We start from the raw sequence: 21181 nt of genomic DNA, 5'->3' as shown, positions 1-21181 counted from the left end.
TAGTGTTAAGAGAGAAAACATAAAGTGCAAATATTTGTTTAACTGTACAATCTCTCCACAAACTAAAATCCAGGAAAATGTTACAATGCCAGAATGTATAAATAATGCATTGTTTTGATAAAGTGCACAAAATTGCTGCATGATTAAACTCCTCTGTACTTTTCTGGCACTTGGTTTGGTCTTTATTGACTTAATTTGACCATAGCTGTTAATCACCAGGACAGTTAAAGCCCTGCACTTGCAGTATGTCCAAGTTACTTTTGATGATGCAGTAAAATATTTCTGAAGGGCAAACTGAAATAAATACCGGTTTTAACATTTACATCTTCCAGCGGAATTATAGCTGGGCAAAGGGAGGATGGATTGCATGCATAGCTTGCTTAAAAAAAAACTTGCATTTATATAGTACCTTTCGCAACCACCAGATGTGCTGAAGCACTTAACAGCTAAAGAAGTACATTTGAAGTGTAGTGACGGTTGTAATGTAGGAAATGTGGCATTCAGTTTGTGCACAACAGCAATACGATGAGAACCAGATAATTAAGCTATTGATGGGGCAAATTTTAATCTGTTTGAGCTTGGGTCTAACTGACTATATGGGTGCATTGCAAACAGAAAAATTGAATTGGGAGGATTGGATGTCCGTAATGGGTGTATGACCAATATGCCGTCTATTTAGATGAGCGGACAGGGAATTGGGTGGACTTCGTTATGTGCTTGTAACCCCACCCTCTCCCACCCCACCCCATCAACCTCAGACCCCCACCTCCCTCACTACCTTGTTCCAGCGAGACCCCAGACTTGTTTGTTAGACCGGGCTCCGTTGCTCCTCTTCTTCAGGGCCAACTGCAGTTCCAGCAGTGGGCACCCCTGCCAGTGGCACTGTTGGGACTGGAAAGCTGCTGGTCATTTGATTGGCTGGCAGCTCTCAGTGGGACCTCCTGTCCAATGCGGGCAGAAGGCCTTCCTTGAGCAGGGCTGCCAAATGGCTACGGTGTGAGCTGACTGAGTGGAAGCAGGGTTGCCCCCTACTTTTATGTCAATGTAACATTCAGCCTCACAAGTGATAATTAAACTTAAATAAGAGTCTTCACGGCATTGTACAACAAAACTGTTAGTAATAAAATACAGAAGATTCAAACAGTTAGATTTTCTCTTAAATTGATTTTTAGAAGCAAAACAAACTATTGTTTTGTGTGGTTGAGAGAGTAGTTTCACTGTAACTTACTTCACTTGTCCTTTTAACATTTTCAGAACATTCTCCTATGAACATATAAATTTGGAGCAGCATTTGGCCCCTTGAGCCTGTTCCGCCACTTCATAAGAGCATGGCTGATCCCATTGTGGCCTTAAATTTACTTCCCTGTCTGCCTCTTATTAACCTTTGAGTCAATCAAGAAACTATCTAACTTGGCCTTAAAAATATTCAATGACCTGCCTCTACTGCTCTCTGGGGAAGATAATTCCACAGACTAAACCTTCCTGAGAGAACAAAATTCTCCTCATCTCAGCCTTCAATGGGTGACCATTTATTTTTAATCTGTGTGTCCCCTAGTTCTAGTCTTTCCCATAAAAGGAGACATCCTCTCAGTGTCCACCCTGTCAAGTCCCCTTCAGGATCTTATATATTTCAACAAGATCAGCTGTCATTCTTCTAAACTCCAATGAATACAGGCCCAACTTGTCCAACCTTTCCTCATAAGGTAACCTATCATCCTAGAAATCAGTCGAATGAACCATCTCTGGACTGTTTCTATTACAATTATATCCTTTCTTAAGTAAGGAGACCAATACTGTATGCAGTACTCCAGATATGATCTCACCAATACCCTGTACAACTGTAGCAAAACTCCCTACTTTTATACTCCATTCCCTTCGCAGTAAATTACAATATTCCATTTGTCTTCCTAATCACTTGTTGCAATTGCATATTAACTTTTTGTGATTCATGTTTCAGGACACCAGATCCCTCTGTACCACAGAGTTCTGTAGTCTCTCTCCATTTAAATAATATACTGCTTTTCTACTCTTCCTGCCAAAGTGGACAAGTTCACATTTTCCCTAATTATATTCTCTATTATCTACATTATACTCTTCATCATATCTTGTGTTCTATATGTGAATGTAGTTTTGTGTGAATAAATTATTTTGGAAACTGATGTGTTGTAAAAATTTTTGTAACTGCGGTGGCTGTTTGGTGTAACACCAGGGCCAGAATTTTCCCGGCGGCAATTTGGGGGCGGGGCCCTCCGCCGACGAGAAAATGACGCGGGATGATATCGGGAGGAACCCCCGACGTCATTCTGGTCCCTTTAAATTTTTAGGAAGGCGGGCGGACAACGAAGTCAGCTGCTCACCCGCCGACCTGTCAATGGCCAATTAAGGCCATTGACAGGCTAATTAAGATCATTAAAGACCTGCCCGTCCAACCTTAAGGCTGGCGGGCAGGCCAGGAGCCGCAGTGGGCTTCTAATAATACATGAAACCTCATCCACTGGCGGGATGAGGTTTCATGTCCGTTTTTAAAAAGTGTAATAAAGTTTATGTCGTTTTTTTTAACATGTCCCATCTCATGTGACATTGTCACATGAGGGGGACATGTTAATATTTTTATTTTTCTATTTTTTAACTTTTGTGCACTATCACTAATCTCCCTGAGACAGCACTTAGTCTCAGGGAGATGTGTGCTCTTTCGTGCGCATGCGCGAAAGAGCGCACTTTGACAGCTGGAGATTCCCTCTCTCCCCCCCCCCCTCCCCCGCACAGGAAGCGCATAACGCTTCCTGTCCAGCAGGACGCTGGGCGGGCCTTAATTGGCCAGCCCACTCAAAATGGCGGCGGGTCCCGTTTCAGCGGCAGGGGTCGGTTGTCCGCCCGCCGCCAAGCCAGTGGGGCCCGCACGCCCACCAAGGGCAAAATTTTGCCCCAGAAGTTCAATACCTTGGAGTGAAATTTGTGTATTTTGATTCTTTTCATGAAACTTACATCTTTTCATTGCTACAATGACTTTTCGACATCTGAACGACTGTTATCTTAATAATTGCTGACATTTTTTGTCTTTTAGCTCTGAGAACATTTGCAACTGAACATTCTTTGCCTGCTCTGAGGAATTCACCCACAGAGAACAGCTGTGTCCCAGCTAAGGTACCGTATGCTACACTCTAGATAGCCAGGCAGTGGAAGATAGAACTGGAGCCTAATCTTTATACACGTATAAACTTTTATTGACAAGGACACATTACAAACATGCACTTCCAAACCCAACAACTATCTTTTCAGTCTATATCTGTTTTGTGGCACCTGGAACCAATTATGTGCCCCATTTGAAAGGGGCACTACCACCGCACTGTAACAAAAACGAGCAAAAATTTTAAATGAAACATATTACCATGAATCGTAATGTATGAGTTGACCCAGCATATAAGAGCACCCTATTTTTCCAGCCCCAAAATCATGTTTTTGTATATATTCAGCATATAAGCCCCTTTTCGGCCATGGCATGCTATACTCACATTAGTACTCAGCTGCAATTTTTCACCGTCAAATGAATGTTTTACTTACTAGTATCTTATAACTGGGCACAAGGGATCAAGCAGGCGATATGGGCTGTGTTGCAAAGATGCACAGGAGTTTAAGGCACAGCCACTCTGTGTGGGATGCTGATGACATTTCAAATTGGCAAGGACCCACACCTACGCTGGCAGTTCACTTTTATACTCTATGCATAAGTCCATTCCCTTTTTTTGTTAGAGAGACTTTTCGAAGTTTCAAAAGTTGACTTACACTCCTACATCTATGGAACTCAAATTAAAATTGCATTCCCAGGGTTGATAATGCACTCCAGGACACCCCCTCCAGGACAAGGGACAAAACAAGATGCAGCCCCTTAAAGGGACAAGAGTTTCAGCCTATAGGAACACAAATAAATCCCCAATTAATGCCTACCACCTGAATACAATTAAACATTCAATTAATATACAGTTAACACAGTAGCTGTGTGTAGAATGGTTTGAAGTTGAAGCTTCACATTTTCTACTCTAAGAATTCTGTACCATTGTAAAACAAGCAAAATTTTTAAATGAAACATATTACCATAAATCATAATGTATGAGTTGACCCAGCATATAAGACCACCCTATTTTTCCAAAGCTATTCCTCTTGGTGTCTCCTTGCCTTTTACTAGGAGTGCCACAATGATTTTGTAAAACGCCCTTTTGTTATGTAATGTAAACTAGCATGATAAAACTATTGGAATATCTTCTTTCTTGCTGGACTTAGTAGCATCAACGTTATATTTTAATAAGTCTATAACATAAGCAAAGCATGCAATCCTCCTGCAAAGTGCTGTGAAATAAAATTCTAGCATTAAAGCATGACTTGCCTGCTCTGTATCATAGTATATGACAAGCTAGCTGGGAAAGATGGATGGTTAGGGTGAACTTGAGGGGGTTAAAAAAAAATTGAAGTAAATTACAAAAGAAAACTTGCCTGTGTAATTCATTCTTAGTTGTTAATGGCAGTGTTTGAGAGGATTTATCAAGGAGTCCTGTGGGCTAGTAGTTTGCTTAAAAAGCAAACTTGCAAAATAAATTCATCAGCTATGAAGGCCCCATATGTTCAAAGGAAAGGAGATCCCATGGTCATTCAACTTGCATGCAAGGTGAGGGAATGTTTCTGCCTAATTTTAAATTCACTTGACCTCTGATCATTCATAAGTCATTTTTGCAATAAATAGTTTAAATTATTCACTAATTTGGATTACTTAATGTAAATAACATTATAAAGTGGGAATTTGATGCTTTAAATTTTTGACTTATCAGATTATTTGAATTAAGCAATTTTGTATTGGGGAAACAGAATACAGATCACAATCCTCAAGTGACAATATTGGGCCCCTGATAGTCTAGTGGACACATCCACCAAGTGATATAGTGCTGAACTGAGAGAGACCCGGAACTTCAATTAACCATGGACTAGAGACCAAACCAGGGTGATTCCTAGTCTGTATGGGTTATTACTATACCATGCAGCACAATAATAACAGAGGGAATTCATAAATTTCTTAGATGGAGTATAATAGCATACTGGTTATGTTACATGATTAGTAAACCATAGGCAAATGATTCGGAGCCATAAGTTCAAATCCCACCATGGTAGCTGCAGGATTTAAATTTAGTTTAATAATGTTTAGAGTAAAAAACTATTATCAGTAAGGGCGATCATTAAACCACAAGATTGTCATAAGAGCCCATTTGAATGCCCTTTAGGAGAGACGTCGGCCGTCTCACCCTGTCTAGCCTATATGCGAGTCCAGAGCCACAGCAATTTGGCTGATTAATCACCCTCTGAAATGACCTAGTGTGCCACTCGGTTGTAGTCAAGAAGGGGGCTCGTCATCACCTTCTCGCGGGCAAATAGGGATGGGCAATAAATGCTAGCCTTGCTATCTTTGTCCACATCCCTTGAATGAATTTTAAAATATCAGATGAATAATTTCTTCCAAGTGTTCCTGCTGGAGTAGCAGGTAGAGGGCAATGTTTGTCGTAGAGACTGGAATATCCCATGTTCCCATTCTGCTGAATTAGCTGCCTTTTACCCATGGGAATGAGTGGAATGCTGCAATTGACCTTGATGTTAGTGTACTTGGTAAAAGGAAAATATCAGATAGGGCCATCCCATTTGCTGTCTCCTTATCCTTGCCAGAAAATATGACTAAGGTGATAGAACTTGGCTATGGTATCTTGTACTGTCAAATAACTTACTGTCTAAGATGAAGAGTAGTCTGTTGGTCAGGATGCCAGAGAGCTACTTGCATCCCGGAAAGCTATTGTCTTCAGAGGAGAAAGAGACAAAATTGGATCGAAGAGTGTTTTGTGTTTTCTTTTTAAAATGAAATTAAACAGTCACTTTCGAGTGTGAAGCTACTGTCAGTGTTAAAGTTATTGGCTGTGAACTTTCTCAGAGCTGCTCCTGTTTTGCTGGAAGTGTGCCGACAGGAGGTTTCCAGTAAAACATATAGCAACAGAACGCAGGCCTGACGAGATTCTCAGCTTTTCATTATGGTTGTCCTAAATGGTACATGAGTTGTTGCACAGAATAGAGAGCCCTCTGGTGGCGAATAGCCAAAACTGTTTGGGACACACTTGAACTGTCAAGGAGCAAGTTGCATTTAATATAGTTTTGGCCCTTTAATGTATATTTTTGGCTTTGTTTGTTTGTTTGTGAAAGATTTTTAAACTGATTAAAGCTGAGGGTTGACAGGTGTCATCAGGAATGAACCAGTAACATCTGTACACTTTTTGCACTAGTTATCAATACCAAACCCTCTCTGATAATGTATAATGTGAGCTAGATTCAAATTAAAGCTCCATCTACTTTGCCCCAACAATGCATCATAACTCCAAATTTCAAAAAAGCAACCCCGCTGCACGAGTGTATCTTTCCTATCTCCTCCAAAAACCATTGATACAATAGCTAAAGAACTAGCATTGTTCAGTATTTGTAATATTATTGTGGGCAGAATTTAGCCCTTGATGGGCGAGCCGGCCCAACCGGCTTGGCGGAGGGCGGGAAGCCGAACTCCGCCGCTGAAACGGGCCCCGCCGCCATTTTGAGTGGGCGGGCCAATTAAGGCCCTCCCAGCGGGCTGCCCGACACTTCCTGTGCGGGGGGGGAGGGATTCCCCAACTGTCAAAGTGTGCTCTTTCACGCATGCGCGCGAAAGAGCGCACTGCTCCCTGAGACTAAGCGCTGTCTCAGGGAGATTGGTGACAGTTTAAAAAACCTCAAAAATAAAAAAAAATTATTAACATGTCCCTCTCATGTGACAATGTCACACGAGATGGGACATGTTAATAAATATGACATAAAGTTTATTAAAGATTTTTGAAACGGACATGAAACCTCATCCCGCCAGTGGACGGGCAGGGCCTTTAATTGGGTTAATTATCTTGTCAATGGCCTCAATTGGCCATTGACAGGTAGGCGGACGGACAGCTGATTTCGCTGTCCACCTGCCTTCCTGAATATTTAAATGGGGCGGGATGACATCAGGGCTTCCTCCCGACGTCATCCCGCGCCATTTTCGTGTTGGCGAGCGGACCCCGCCCCCAACTCGCCGACGGAAAAATTCTGGCCTGTGTGTCTATCTGGAAGGCGGGTCCAGGAGCAGTCAACATAAATTCGATTGTTAAATCTAAATTTCTAAAAATGTAGTTTGTTCCAAATCTGTTTTTATTTTTCCTAATATGAAGCTGTCATTGAGCCTACTTGAATGAATTGAAGGCTGATATTAAAGGTGCTTAGAAGATCTGGCACATTTTTAAAATTAAAATTAACTCAAAGAATAAATTTCACTGAGTTGTTTTGTCATTATGTTTTTTCCCATGCAAATGATCACATTTTAAAAACAAAGGATTTCAATATATCCGAGCAGCGACTAACCATACAATGGAGTAGAAATTCATGGGCATATCCTCCTTTTTTTCTCGCATGGTAATGCCATTCAGTAGCGCCCATCTGATTTCTCCTCAAAGGCAGTAAGTTGGAGGATGATCTTACCTACCTGCTTTTGAATGATGCTAACAGGAAGCCTGGTGTAAGACCTGCTAGTTCTTCCAGCTAAGGGAATGGCACCTGGTGTGAGGAGACTGAAAGAAGGCTAAGAGAAAATTTGTGACCATTTGCATGGGTATTGATAACCAAAAGAATATAAGGCACATCATAGTAATTTTAAGATAATTTCTTTTTCTTCCTTCCTTTCCTTCCTTCTTTCATTCATGCTAAATAGAATGATATTTAAGAAATTTGTATTGTAATAATATCCTGCAAATTTTTCATGATTAGCCCCATATCCTAGTCCAGTGTTGTCCAACAGAAATTGCTGACTATCCACAGATGTGACTATGGCGACACTGACGCCGTTTCAGCCACATGCATTAATTTTATCAGCAAAAGCCATGCATACTCTCACAGAATACAGGTAAATGTATTATACATATGTAAATCTTCTCAAATTTAATAACCATCTTTTAATAACCATGGACGTAAAGCACTGAAGATCAAAAATGTGCACACTACTCTTTTCATCTTAGTATTTTACCGATAAACATACAAAAAAGGTTAAAGTTTAAGGTTAAAGTGCTAATATGAGTTTTGAGATCATACGGCCAATGACAAAGTGTCTAATTCTTGTTTCACTTACTCATCCGAAATTTAATTAGCCACATGTGATGGTGACTAGTGTATTGGATAACAGTGCCCCAGCTAAACTTTGGAAGCAAATTAGTTGCATAAAATGTTCTTTATTTCCTTCTGCAACTTAAAACAGACTGCAGGATGCATTGAAACATTTGAAGAACATATAGATAACAACTGGCTTGAAAAAATTACAGCATCTGACAGACCACTCCGAGCACTACAGGTAAAACAATAATATTTCATATTTATTTGTTACATTAAAAGGTCAAAGCTCATATCCTTGAAAATCTTTAATCTTGTTAAAATATTAAAGACCGAAAACAATTATCAATTAAGTAATCGATAAACATTTTGTACTCAGTTTATCAGAAGGCTGAGGTTACTTGGCATTGACCCTCTCCTCGAAATGTGTATATGGGAGGTTAAAAATAGAGGTAACGACATACATTGGGCCTGATTTTAACTCTCTTTAAGTGAATGGGTTTTGAGCATGTTAAAATTGGGCCCATTGTTAGTCAGGATTTAAACAAAGTTTCTAGGGCAGGCAATTGTCAGACACAGAAGATTAAAATGCAGGCGTGTAGTTTGAAGTTATCTTGATTAAGTCTAACAAGATAACCCACTGATTTGGAGAAATATAGCATATTATTTAATACTAATAGCTGAAAACAGGTTGTACTGATTGAATTAAGTGAGTTTAATCACATTTGTTATTCTGTATGTTCACTTGCCATCTGAGAAATAAAGCGGCTTAATGATTTGTGTCCAACCTCATTACACCAAGCCCACCTTTGAAATGATTGGAGTGGCACATGTGATGACATTGCAAAAGACACAAATATCCAGTTTAGATCATAAGGTGGTTGTATTGTTACATCTGTAGCTCAAAATTTACTCTATTAAAGGTGTTATATAAATGCAAGTTGTTTTGCTATTTAAGTTAAATATTGAGCTGTATGGTAAAACTCCTGAAGGTAGGATGTTCAGACTGCTGATAGGAGTGACCAGCACAGCTCTATCTGAGAGAATAGCTAAAATAAGACTTGGCTGTAAAATAAGTATAAAGAAAACAGCATTAAAGTAAAATCCTGTATTACATCATTAGTTAAGATAGAAAAATGTCTTATTTTCCACTTAACTCTTCTTTTCCTGCTCTTCAGAAGAGGCCTACTTATATTTTGTTGTAATTTCTCACACATACCAGAAAGCTCTGGTACCTTTAACAAGTGGCCGTCCTTTAATTCTGGTCCATTTTCTGCCTTTTCTCCCCTCTCAACTTTTGGTGATAGTGGAAAACAATTGATATTGAATTGACCACATATTATACACCTCTCCCAAATTTCCTTTCCATTGATGGATTGATGTGATGAAACATCTTGGTGTAATCACATTTTTCTTTTGAGGTAAATTGATTTGGGGTTTCAGTGGGCCTTACCCAAAGTAAAAACATTTGTGATGGATGAGGATTAATATTAGCAACAGCAACAACTTGTATTTACATAGTGCCTTTAACATAGTAACGCATCCCAAAGCATTTCACAGTAGCATTATCAATCAAAATTTGGCATTGAGCAACATAAGGAAATATTAAAATAGGTGATCAAAAGCTTGGTTGAAGAGGTAGGCTTTAAGGAGCATCTTAAAGGAGGAGAGAGTAAGCTAGGTAGCTTAAGGCATGTCTGCAAATGATGGAGTGATTAAAATTGGGGTGTGCAAGAAGCCAAAAATGGAGGAAGGCAGAGATCTCAGAGGATCGTAGGACTGGAGGAGGTTACAGAGAAAGAGAAGGACTAGGCCCTTTAGGAATTTGAACACCAGGATAAGAATTTAAAATTGAGGCATCGGGGGACTGGGAGCCAAGTTAATGAACGCAGGAGTGATGGGTGAAAAGTAGGCAATTTCAACCAAGAGAACTCAATGGGCAGGATTTTATCGTCGGCGAGTGTAAAATGACGTGGGATGACGTCGGGCGGAACCCCCAACGTCACCCTGCCCCATTTAAATTTTCAGGAAGGCAGGGGCGCAGCAAAATCAGCTGTGCGCCCGCCGACCTGTCATTGGCCACTTGAGGCCATTGACAGGATCAATTAAGCAATTAAAGGACCTGCCCATCCAATCTTAAGGTTGGTGGGCAGGCCAGGAGCCCCGGCGGCAACTAGAAAAAACACGAAACCTCATCCACCGGCGGGATGAGGTTTCATGTAGGGTTTTTAAAATTTTAATAAAATTGTTATGGAAATTATGAACATGTCCCAACTCATGTGACAATGTCACAGTGGGACATGTAAGGGAATTTTTCTTTCTATTTTTGATATTATTAAAAGTAGAGGCGATCTCCCTGAGGCTGCACTTAGCCTCGGGGAGATGAGTGCGCTCTTTTGTGCGCATGCGCGAAAGAGCGCACTCGGTTTTAGGGATTCCCCCCACCCGCACAGGGAGCGCATAGTGCTTCCCGCCGGATGTCATGCTGGGCGGGCCTTAGTTGGCCCACCCACGTAAAATGGTGCCGCGTCTCCGATTGGGGGCGTCGTTTGGAAGCGTGCCCGCCAGTGCCCACCCATCAACTCTCTCTCTCTCTCTCTCTCTCTCCCCCCCCCCAGACGGGGGGAAAATTCTACCCAACATTTTCTCATCTGATGTCCAAATTCACACTTTTCAACAAGGGACTCTGGGTATACTGGCTGTTTTTTTTTCTCTCTCCCTTTCCCTGGTTCAGGGGCAATGAGGACAACTGCAGCACCAACAGGTGCCCCAAATGGGATCAACAGCTAAGCAAAGTCTTTGAATCGAGGTTCAGCCCCATGGGTTTTTATGCCTTGACAACTGCATAGTCACTCCCTTGATATCAAGAAGGCTTGATGCAATTTTTATGTGCTTTTAAAATTTAGAATGCTGTAGAAGCTAATTCATGCAGTTTTCTTTTGTGGTTTGATAAGCTTTAACTGATTCAGAGAAAATACCCTTAAAATCAGATAATTGTTCTGGTATTTTGTACATTTCTGAAGAGTTTGACATATTCCTGCAGGCAGCTGAATTTAGAGGGTACCAGGTGAAGGGCTCTGCATCCAGTGACACAGTAGTCAGGGTCTCTCAGGAAGAGTTAGATTTTGAAGAACGTTTTGATGCTTTTCATCAAGTTCCAGGAAGCCTCACTACAGATGCCAGTTTTGTATCTCCACCTTTAGCAAGGAATTCAGTGCTGGCTGCATTGTTTCAGGTAAAGTTAAGAAGAAAACAACTGAGTTTTCAAATGCAGTGTCTCTCACAAAGTGTACATAATTATATAGATTTATGTGTGCACAAGTTTAAAAAGATTTCAGATCCACCAATTGGTGCATGATAAGAGAATAAATTTCAGCTTTGCTGATGTGCCTGGGCTGAAGATGATCAAGGTTTTTTTTCTTTAATTATATTCATCTCTGTTTAAATATGTATATGGCTAAGCATACCGATGCCCATGGGGAGAATTCTTCCCCTGTCAGTGGGGGTTGTGCTGGGGTGGGCGGGGGCGGGCGCGAACCCGATCAGCGCTCCCGATTAGGTCCGTGCCCACCCAGCGTCACCCGCGCCCAGAAGCGCCGTGTGCTCCCTATGCGGGCTGGGGGGTGGGATTCCTTGAGTCAGGGCCTGCTCAAAAGAGCGCAGAAATCCCCCTGAGGCACAGAGGTGCCTCGGAGATTAGTTTAAGTTTTAAAAAGCTGAATAAAGGAAAGAAAAAATTTTAAGACATGTCCCCTCATGTGTCAGTGTCACATGAACTGGGACATGTCAATGATTTTAAAAATTTTTTAAATTCAATTTATAAAGACTTCATGAAACTCATCCCACCCGTGGATGAGGCTCTATGAAAAATGCGAAGGCTGCCTGGGCTCTTTGCCTGCCCGCCAACCTTAAGGTTGGATGGGTAGTTCAATTTATTGGTTTAATTAGCTTTTAAATGGCCCTAATAAGCCTTTGACAGTTTGGCGGGTGCGCAGCCGACTCGGTTGCGCACATGCCGAACTGAAAATCTTATTGACGCGTGGTGATGTTGGGACACACGCCCGACGTCACTCCACGTCATCTTACGCGTCGGCAACCAGGCCCCGCCCCCACTTGCCAACCCAAAAATTCTGCCCCATGTTAAATTCTTCCTCTCCTCAACTTCATTGTTTTGGTAAATCGCTTTTATTTTTGTTTTTCCAATCCCAGTGGAGCTTGTTTTACTGATAAGCATTCCTGGCTAGCTGAGTTCTTCTGGTTCACACTCTGAATTTGAATTGACACAGTTGGACTTTCACAAGACTAAATTAATTTGAGATTGATACAGTCATTGTATGTATAATAGAGACCAGATCGGTTAATCATTATTGGGCCTGCAATTCCTATTTCAACCAGAAAGGGAGAATTCCTGTTTTTCTTCAGAATTAATATTGACAAAATAATATTCTCAGAAATCAAATATCAACCCTGTGCATTCCTGCAATTTTATTACAAGTTGTTCATTGCCGAGAGAAACATGGATTATCCTGTTTTTCACTAAAGGAAATGCATTAATCTCACAGTGTAATGTTAATTTACAGTGGATATAAATAGTTCATGTCACGCAGGCTGATGTTGATGGGTTATTTTTGATGGATTATTTCTGAAACTGATTGAAGTATTTTCTATTGGATAAGAACTATATAAGGTGAGAGGTGACAACTAGTGATGCTATGCCATATCTTTTGACTGAGTAAATTACTTGTTTTATAATTTTTAATGGTGTAAAAAGTAACTAATATTTATGTTTTAAGATAGAACACTTCAATTATTTTAAACTGTCCACATATCTGCAGCTGAATTCAAAAGCTTTTCTCACCACACTGTATTATTCTTTGCCCCAATCGAACATTTTTCTAAATTAAATAAAATTCAACTTTAATTATAATTTATAATATTTGATTTTGAATGTAGCTCAATTCTGTTCAAATGTTTTGGATTTTGTTTATTACAAGGTAAACTCTCCAATGCAACAGGTGCCTTCAGGAGACACAGTTATGGATAATGTTCTCAGATGTTCCAGAGATAACCTATGTAGCAGTGTGGGAGAACTTGAGTTTTCAGTGCCAACCCACCAACCGAGTGCCAGTGGTAAGTCGCTTGTTATCAAAAGAGAGTGAAGTCTCAGACTGGGGATAAAAATCTGAGGATAACTCTAAAAAACTGGGGATAAAAACATCTACAAGTTATAATCAAGTACAGAAGGGTCATTGTGTACAATAGCCATCAAAACATCTGTACATGTATAATGGCCAGGATCTTTAGGTCGGTGAGCAGGGGGCGGGGCCAGCTTGCTGACGCGGAACTCCCGACGACACCCAGCGTCATTTCAATTTTCAGTGGTGGGGGCGCAGCCAAATCAGCTGTGCACCCGCCGACCTGTCAAGGGCCTATTGAAGCCATTTAAAAAGTAATTGAGATAATTAATGGACCTTGGGCAGGCAGGCTGGGAGCCCTGGTGGGCTTCAGAAAAAGCATGAAACCACATCCACGGGCGGGATGAGGTTTCATGAGGGTTTTTAAAATTTTAATAAATGTATGCTTTAAAATGATGGACATGCCCCTCATGTGACAGTGTCACATGAGGGGACATGTCAGAGAAATTTTATTTTTGCATCAGCACCATTTTTAAATTTGGCGCCGATCTCCGTGAGGCAGCACTTAGCCTCAGGAAGATGTGTGCGTTCTTTCATATGCACGGGTGAAAGAGCGCATTCTTGGCTGAGGGATTCCATCCCCCCAAACCCACCCACACTGGGAGTGCATTACGCTTCAGCACTTTCTGGCGGACGTCACACTGGGCGAGCCTTAATTGGCCCGCCCACGTAAAATGGCAGTGCGCCTCCAATTGGGGGCACCGATCAGAGGCGCGCCTGCTCCTGCACTTCCCTCCACGATGGGGGGGGGAATTCTTCCCAATGGGCTAATTGCCTCTGAAATGTTTTGAGACATTAAAGCATGTCATTTTTCTCATTGGACAGAATTTAATGAACACCCCCTCCCTTGGAAGCGAGTTTGGAGGCTGTGTGATTTAGCAGAAGGGTGTGGGCTGGAGATCCCGCTGCCATCCTCCCTCCCTCTGATTAAGTCCAGGGTGGGAAGGCTGCGGGTGGCCTTCCCACCCAGAAGCCAGTTGAGTCCCTTAAGGACCCCATCCTGCTGCTGCTGGCATTCAACCAGCAGCAGGTGGGGAACTCACCATCCAGGGAGGCCACCCAGCCAGCCATGTTGTGTTAGATTCTGTCCTTGTGGTGCGGGGGCAGGAGGGGAGTGGCCTCATTATCAGGTTCTCTGTGCACGATCAAGGGACCCGGCACCGAGAAGGGGGGGCCACAGAAAGCCACCCCTCTGTCATTGCTGCTGACCCCCCTCGCCCCACCCCACCAACAACCTCCTCCCTGTGACCCCATCCTGTCCACACTCCTCTTTATCTGAGGATCCATCTGCATTCCTCTGGGTCGGCCACAGTGCAAAACTAGCAGTGGCCACCGCTCCCAGTGGTGCTGCCGATTCTGGAGAGATGCCGGCCTCTGGCCACAGCTCTCAGGGGTGGGACATCCGTCCCACAGTAGGAAGTGCAGTAATTGAATGTCCCCTGTGGAGCTGGGAGCTCTGGCGGCAGGGTTCTTGCAATCAATTAGGAACCTTATTCCATCAGGGCTCCCAGAGATTGGGTGGGTGGTGGTGCCACCAGATTTTGCTGTGGATAACAGACCCCCTGTTTGGTCTGTGTTAAAACTATTCCCAGCATAACATGAGACAAGTTTGTAATAAGATCGCTTGTAATCATGTATAGGTTATACATAATGATTGAAGAACATGAGAATACAAGTGCGGTACTTGATTTTAATAGGTGCCTGCACATCCTAGGTGCCCAAATAGTAGCATCAGACTACTTAGGAAATTTGCCCAGTCGGACTGGTAGCTCTTCCCTGTAAGACCATTTCCAAACACTTACAGTAATTTTTTTCCTCCATCAACCTAACGATCCAGTATTTCCTTAGTGAGAGAAAACAAAGATAGCTAAATGAAAAGATCACTGTAAATATACAGTTGATAATTTTCACATGGTCTCACGTGCTTCCTGACACCATAGTGGATGTTCATTTTGGATAATGGAATGGAGTCTCTGCAAAATTGTGCCCCTGAGAGTGGAATTGATGTCACTGTCCCCCTTTGATCTATTTGTGAAAAGCTGTGCAACCCTTTCAACCAAAGTTATTAATCTTTGTTCTCTTGAACAAGTTCCATTGTTCAAGTGCAGGCCAAGACTATTTGATGGTCATTAACCCAGTGTCATGATTATTTATTGTTCCCTTCAAAGCCCTGCTTTCAGTTATGATTATCCATGAATTCTATTCTAGAGAGGTAAATGACAAAATAAATAAACCAGCTAATCACTATTTCTGATTTACCTTATCTCTCTTATTTTTAACACATAATGGTATGCTGTGTTATTCTCTGAGGACCTTGGTCTCTAAATGACAGTGAGCACCTGTAACAGTGTAGTTTGGTTGATGGGACTTTTATTTGTAGTGACACTGGCTAATGCTGGTATGGATAGACAAATGTTGTGAAGTTCCATGTATGAGCACAAAGTTCAAAACTTTGTGTGTTATTGTCTGAAACCACAGCTGCAGTGCTAGTGTTAGATTGAAAAAGGGATGAATGAAATGCTATTACGTCTTGACTCATGTGAAATTCTAGTTCTACCTTTATTGAAAACCATTTTGAGCAGCGGACCACCATCTTCTCATGCAACATCGTAATGGAAGGAACTTGCAGGATCGAAGCTTGACATTCCTTCACACTTCAATAACTGTAATGACAAGTCACATGCCTTATGATCAGAATCACAGAGACTGTAATTCATCACTTCGAGGGTTGCTATTGAAGGGGCAGAGACCTGACTGGAGAGATTTAAACAGGATGTTGTGTGAGAGATGGACACAGACCTGGGAGCTGACATGTTCAAGATCTTTGAAAAGAAATGGAATTGCAGAGTGTGTGATAGTTTGCAAGGGCAGAGGGGTCGAAGGTAGGTATTTTGAGGAGGGTTGATGATGGCAGTTTTGATAGCTTGGGAACAGTTACTCAAGCGACAGAATCATTTACAATATCAGCCAACATGGGATCCAGGAAGGGAAGTTGTGTGATTAATCTTGAAGTGAGCACAGAGTTAATGGAGCAGTAGGGCCATCTTAGGGATAAAATGAATTTGGAGAACGTGTAGTAGGAGATGGGAGATAATTTAGAGTGAGCTGGAGGTTTAGAGCTACATTGGAGGGAGCCTCGGGGAAGGTTTGGCTTGGTAGGCAAGAGGATGAGGAAAGCAGAAAAGGCAGTTGAATGGATGATGTCTTTCATGGTGTCAGAAGTATTCCATGAGCTCTTCACGCTTACTATTAGAGATGAGGGTGGAGAGAGTGGTGGAGAGGGGTTTAAAGACATGGTTGATAATTGAGGAAGAAGCTGAGGTTATGTCACCCTCGTGCAAACATACAAAATTATATGATTGATGAAGAGTCATATTGGACTTGAAACGTTAACTCTGTTTCTCTCTCCATGGATGCTGCCAGACCTACCAAGTTTTTCCAGCATTTTCTGTTCTTATTTTAGATTTCTAGCATCCGCAGTATTTTGCTTTTATTATATGTACCGAGTGAATGATGAAAGGCTTAACTGTGTTCACAACCTATATTGGTTATATTCTTGCAGACAGTCTAATGTTCATATTCTTGTCCTTCACAGGAAATGAAAGGCCAAATAATTTTGTGAATAATGCAGTATCAAGAATCCAATCAGCTTTCAGACTAAGAACTCCACTTGTTACTATGCCAACAACAGACAAATGCGTCGATCAGACTCTTGCTTCAAGTTCCTTTGAGAATTTTTCAGGTATAATTGAACCAGATCAACTTATCCAGCGCTCAGCTATTTACTCAATGAATAGCCAACAAGGAGATTTACATGAACGTTCAGAAAATAAAGTCGGGTCTGAGTGCGTGAGCAGGAACTGTGAAACTTCTGCTCATAATGCTGATGCTTACACCCGAGAACTTGCAAACCCAATAAGCCTTCAAGCAGCTTTACAGACAAGGGCTAGCAAATGGCTAAAGTATCAAATTGCAACCAATCCAATATCTTCAAACCCTGGTGACCGGAGTGAACAAGATCATATCTTTGACACAGAACGAACGTTTGAAACGGCATCATTTGGGGAACGAAGTGGAAAGGCACTTGCAACCCCGGAAAATGTAAATGATTCCTTTCCTGTGCAGCTGATAAAAGACAAACTGATCAAACAGCATGAAAGTATTTTAGGAGTAAATGAAACGTGCTCATTGCCAATTATCAGTTCTATCCATAAAATGCACAATGTACTGAGCAAAACAAATTATAACAGGAAAGATTCTGAGGTAAGTGTCCCTGGAATGTAATGTTTACATTAACATTCGACAATGTTTTTCTATGTATTTTCTCTGTTTTAAATATCCAGTGATTAAAAGGTTGCTTGTAAAATTATAAGAGGAGCATAATAAAAAGGAACTTCAGGCATGTCAGCAATAAAATACACTGATTTGGTTCAGAGTGTTCAGTTTTTTGTTTTTTATTGCAGGGTATCAGTCTGTCAGAGTTGTGCTTTCCCAGAACAGATGTTTCACAAGGAACAAAGGTTGTTAAGAGACAAGTAACCATCCCAGCTATCTTCCTCAGTCCTACCCATTACAGACAGGTCTTCACAGCAGCAATAACAGGTATAAATAATAACATTTTTGGACACTAAGGGCAACATTTTCCTGCCATTGAGGGGGAAGTGCGGGTGTGGGCGGGCATGCTTCTGATCGGTGCTCCCAGTTGGGGGGCGTGCCGCCATTTTACATGGGCGGGCCAATTAAGGCCCGCCCAGCATGACATCCGCCAGGAAGCTCTTTGTGCTCCCTGTGCGCGGGGGTTGGGGGCGGTGATTCCCTAAGCCAGGAGTGCGCTCTTTGTGCATGCGCGCGAAAGAGTGCACAGATCTCCCTGGCAAAGTGCTGCCTCAGGGAGATTGGCTCCGATTTAAAACTTTCAATAAAGGTGATAAAAAACAATTTCCCCGGCATGTCCCCTCATGTGACACTGTCACATGAGTTGGGACATGTCCAAACTTTTATTTAAATGTTAAATAAAAATTTAAATACCCTCATGAAACCTCATCCCACCCGTGGATGAGGTTTCATGTTTTTTCCAAAGCCCATCAGGGCTCCTGGCCTGTCCGCCAACCTTAAGGCCGTTGACAGTTTGGCGGGCGCGCAGCCGATTCGGCTGCGCGCCCGCAGAACTGAAAATCTAAATGACGCGGGGTGATGTCGGGACACACGCCTGATATATCCCTGCCTCATTTTACACATTGATGAACAGGCCCCGCCCCCGCTCACCGACTGGAAGATGCTGACCTAAGGGAATCAAATGATTCAGAAATAGGGTGGGAAAGTGGAGTTAAGGTAGAAGATCAGCCATGATCATAATGAATGTTTGAGGGGCCTACACTTGCTCCAATTCTTATGTTCTTAAGTCACTCAGAAAGCTTTGATGTTGGTACTAAAGCTATGCAAAGTCTGCTGTAGGTTAGTTGGCTGCACTGCAGACAAGTGCTGTCATTTTTAGTTTACAAGTCCTGTGCTTACCAAAACTATCAGTAGATTTAATGGTTTAAATGACCTCCAGTAGATGGCTGAATGAGGAAATATTGTACTGAACCTCACTGATCTTGATCTGTGCTGAGTTAATTGCCCTTGGGTGGAATGGCAGTGGGCCATGCATTTGGCGAAATCCAGAGCTAGGAGGTTTAAAAAAATCGGTCAGCACTCACACCTCTGATTGCTATCCAATATGTCTTGCTTGAAGTGTGGATTAGGATTTGCGTGCAAAACTGGATCAGGCTTTCCAGTATTGGCCTCCAAGGGCTGGATTCAGACCTGTTGCTGGGGTGGGTATCGCCCCCCTGGTTGGAGAACCGGCAGGAACCCCCGTCAGTTCCAGGGGTGGCCTGATGGAATTAAGTGCCCTCCGCTTGGTCTCCCATGGGATTCAGGACCCTGGGCCAAAAGCCTTGCCCATGAAGAGCTGCTGGCCATTTAGAGACTGGCAGCAACTCATTGCTGTCAGAGCCAGCAGGAATGATGGCAGCTGCCAACAATGCACCCACCCAAGGCCCAGGATTGCTGAGGGACCCAGGCCAAAGGTGAATGAGGGCATAATGTCAATCGTGGGGTTGGGATCGCTGGAGAGGGAGGGAGGGGAGGGGGAATGGTTTTCAGCCAACTTCCTTCCCAATGCCGGTCCTTCAATCAGGAGGCAACCCCCAACTACCTCCCCTACCCAGGAGGCCACCAAATCCAGCCCTAAAGTTGAATAGCATGTCAGTGCTTGCTGTACTGGCACGGACATGAAGCATGCTCAGTTGGGTGAGTTACTAAAGAGCTACCACCTGACAGGTCCTGTACTTAACTTGAGTTGTTAGCTTCAAGAAAGGAGGAATGGGGGATAAAATTGCAGGAGGAATGGGGAATAAAATTGCTGGAAGAATGATAAAACTTTAAATTGAAACATTCTTTCATGACAAATGAAGTATGCTTGAGCAATAAAATCATAGAACGTGGACCACATTTGGCCCATCATGCATACTGGCTCAACTGAATCTGTTTATCTAATTCCATTTTCTCTGACTTTTCCCTGCACCCTTTTTATTAACTTTTTTTGAAATAGGGACATAGAGCTTTCTAGCTGATTAAAAAGACCAAGGGCTACGTAGTTTGCTTTCTATTATCCTGGAAGGCACATAATGCAACAATCCTGATCCAAATAGCTTTTAAATTATTTGTTTCTATCTTAGTAACCACTTGTGGTATAGCATTTCATATTTAAATACTTATTAAATGTCTCTCCTAAAGCTTCACTCTTATTTCTCTCAAGTGTTGAGAGATCATTTCTTTGACAGCCCTTGTTATTTCTTTTATGTTGGCTGCCAGTCTTCTTTAATACTCCCTCTTGCCTTCCTAATGTCTCTTTTTATTTCCTTTCTATACTTGAATAATTTACCTAGCTTCTTCAATGTTACATCCCAAATTTATCATGTGCCTCTTTTAAAAGCATCATTTTGCTCTATCCTTTTGACCTATTCCTTTAGTTTTAGTCAAAACCTGTGCTTTATCCATCATTATTTCAATATTTCCCTTGCGGGTTTGCTGTTTTTTCCCAACCAACTAATCTGATCATGGTCCACTTTTATGGCACCGAAATTGGCTGATTTTGGGCCAATATCTTTATCTTTGGCTCCTCTTTCAATGTGAGCCTCATTAAGTTACATTCACATTAGCAAAAGTGACCTCCTATGTTCAGGTCATTTATATTCTTCGCAACACTAACTAGAACCAGATCTAGCACTGTATCATGGTTTGTGTTGATAAGGAAATTACAGAGTATCTCTACAGAAGAATTTATAGGTCAGATTTGATACTAATATGGCAATATTAAGGCAAATGGATTGGGCATTTGTTGGAAATTGAGACTTAGAGCCATTAATTGGAAGCTTGTTTTTGAGAGATGACACTATTGTTGGATTGAACATGGTTCAGTTCCCAATTGTTTTTATATTCATAGTTAGCCTAAGATTGATGACTTTCCCCAGGTCATTTGGGACAAAGAAGTGAGAACTATCTGAGGAGGGAGCTCTTCATACATTGCTTAAGTTTGACAACTGATACTTGATTTGGGTTTGTCGCTGATGACATCCACGGAGATGGTTATTGGCTGGACCATCCCGCTCTTCCTACTGAAGACGTTCCTCGAAACAATGGGCTACCTTGAGGCTTATATTTACAAACATCGGGGTTTAGTATATTGTAAAATTAAAGTATAAAATTTGGACTTAGAAAATTAAGAATGCAAAGTAAGACAACTTATTATTATGCATGAT

The 21181-nt window shown here is 41.9% G+C and overlaps 1 protein-coding gene across 1 annotated transcript in view; it reads left to right on the top strand.

Annotated features, from left to right (window-relative positions):
- Nucleotides 1-21181, top strand: part of LOC144681175 (5'-3' DNA helicase ZGRF1-like) — a 128406-nt gene that overhangs the window by 4905 nt on the left and 102320 nt on the right. Inside the window, exons 7-11 of the mRNA XM_078542883.1 lie at nt 3065-3144; nt 8330-8422; nt 13176-13311; nt 16972-17639; nt 17840-17978. Of these exons, the coding sequence (XP_078399009.1) occupies nt 3065-3144; nt 8330-8422; nt 13176-13311; nt 16972-17639; nt 17840-17978 (1116 nt within the window). The remainder of the gene's footprint in view (nt 1-3064; nt 3145-8329; nt 8423-13175; nt 13312-16971; nt 17640-17839; nt 17979-21181) is intronic.

Source organism: Cetorhinus maximus, chromosome 1 (genome assembly GCF_964194155.1).
Source record: "Cetorhinus maximus chromosome 1, sCetMax3.hap1.1, whole genome shotgun sequence".
Taxonomy (NCBI): domain Eukaryota; kingdom Metazoa; phylum Chordata; class Chondrichthyes; order Lamniformes; family Cetorhinidae; genus Cetorhinus; species Cetorhinus maximus.
Note: the sequence above shows the minus strand (reverse complement) of the source record. Positions and strands in the feature narration are given on the sequence as shown.